The 1391-nt window shown below is 37.8% G+C and overlaps 1 protein-coding gene across 1 annotated transcript; it reads left to right on the forward strand.

Annotated features, from left to right (window-relative positions):
• Window positions 1–846: 846 nt before the first annotated feature.
• Window positions 847–1185, forward strand: LOC101302416 (zinc finger protein CONSTANS-LIKE 7-like). Its single transcript, XM_004309355.1, has one exon. The coding sequence runs from the start codon at window positions 847–849 to the stop codon at window positions 1183–1185; it is 339 nt and encodes a 112-aa protein (XP_004309403.1).
• Window positions 1186–1391: the final 206 nt, after the last annotated feature.

The following is a 1391-nucleotide window of genomic DNA, read 5'->3' on the forward strand; positions in this document are numbered from 1 at the left end:
TTCAATTGAGGTTAGATCTTTTCCTGTTCATGCATTACCTTTTGTTATCACAATAATCACAGATTCTTCGAATGGAATATATTTGGAAACATGGCATCATATACGGCAAGAGATATTGAAGCCTTCAGTTTGAGCCATACATGTGGAGCAATGTGTCAACGCTAAAACAGTAAGCGGTAGCCAAAAGGCCCAAAACACATTTCGTCCATGAACTACGGGATCCAAATTAACAAAGAATGGGTAATATCATTATCAAGTTGTTCTAAACCCATACAACTCTGTCACAATATTGGTAGGTCCTTAATGCAAGGGCTTTAATTCTAGACCATACAATTAGCTTTGCTACTGAATTGACTGGGTAACCACTCAGCAACAAAGTCATGGTTGATAACCTTCTAGCCAAGCATCCTCTCATAAGCTTCATATGTTAACTCATTTTAGTGGTTTTTATTTGCCAAAAACTAGTGGTTCTCTCTGCTTAATTATTTTGCAGCCCCCTATTTTACAATTAGCTATATCTTATGGTTCCCCTTTGAAGACTCTTTAGTCCAAGCTTTTCTGCATCACAAGTTTAACACTTGTTTAAGCTTTGATATTTTGGGAAGGAAACAAGGTGAATATTTTAGAAAAGAAATACAATGACTCTTGTGTCATGTAGTGGCTTAGAGTCATTGCATTCAAGACTTTTGAAAATTCTAGGACAGAATTCGTCTTCATGAATTGCATATATATAATTGCTGAGTGTGTTGACATATCCCAGAGAGCCAAAACCATTGCTTATAAATAACTGGTTTTTCTGTACAAACTTCTTGGCCCTTCTCTATTTGATCATATTGAGCTTCTAAAATGTGTAGAGGTGTAGAAGAAGAGGCCATTTCAGTTAAAGCTTCAAAAGGGTTTGTTATTTCTTGCGAGCTTTGCAGTTCAAGGGCTTGGTTGTATTGCCCTGCAGATGATGCATATCTGTGTAGGAAATGCGACCGATCTGTTCATGGGGCTAATTGTTTGGCTCTCCGGCATGTCAGATGCCTGCTCTGCAAGACCTGTCAGAATCTTACTGAGAGATATGTGATTGGGATATCAGCCGAGGTGCGACTTCCGGCGATTCTGAGATGGGTAGAGAGAACCCAGCAGCTGTTGCGTATCAGTAGTTCAATACCAATGCCAAAAGAAACTGCTCAATAACATTTAAAATGTCTTTTCTTATACTTTGATTTTGATATGTATGATATGCACACAGCGTTTCTTTTTTGTGATTTCCTCTTACCGGATTTTGTATTCTACATGATTATAGAGAACCTGTGAAGATGGAGGATTGAAGGGGAAGTCGAAAATGTCATTTTTGTAACAGTTTCATTTTTATTTCTATACAATCTCCCTGCAGTTGTTAC

The sequence above is a fragment of the Fragaria vesca genome, unplaced genomic scaffold (assembly GCF_000184155.1).
Source record: "Fragaria vesca subsp. vesca unplaced genomic scaffold, FraVesHawaii_1.0 scf0512353, whole genome shotgun sequence".
Lineage (NCBI taxonomy): Eukaryota > Viridiplantae > Streptophyta > Magnoliopsida > Rosales > Rosaceae > Fragaria > Fragaria vesca.

Bases quoted from the DNA above. Each gene is read 5' to 3' on its own strand.
- LOC101302416 (XM_004309355.1), top strand. From the start codon at position 847: ATGTGTAGAGGTGTAGAAGAAGAGGCCATTTCAGTTAAAGCTTCAAAA.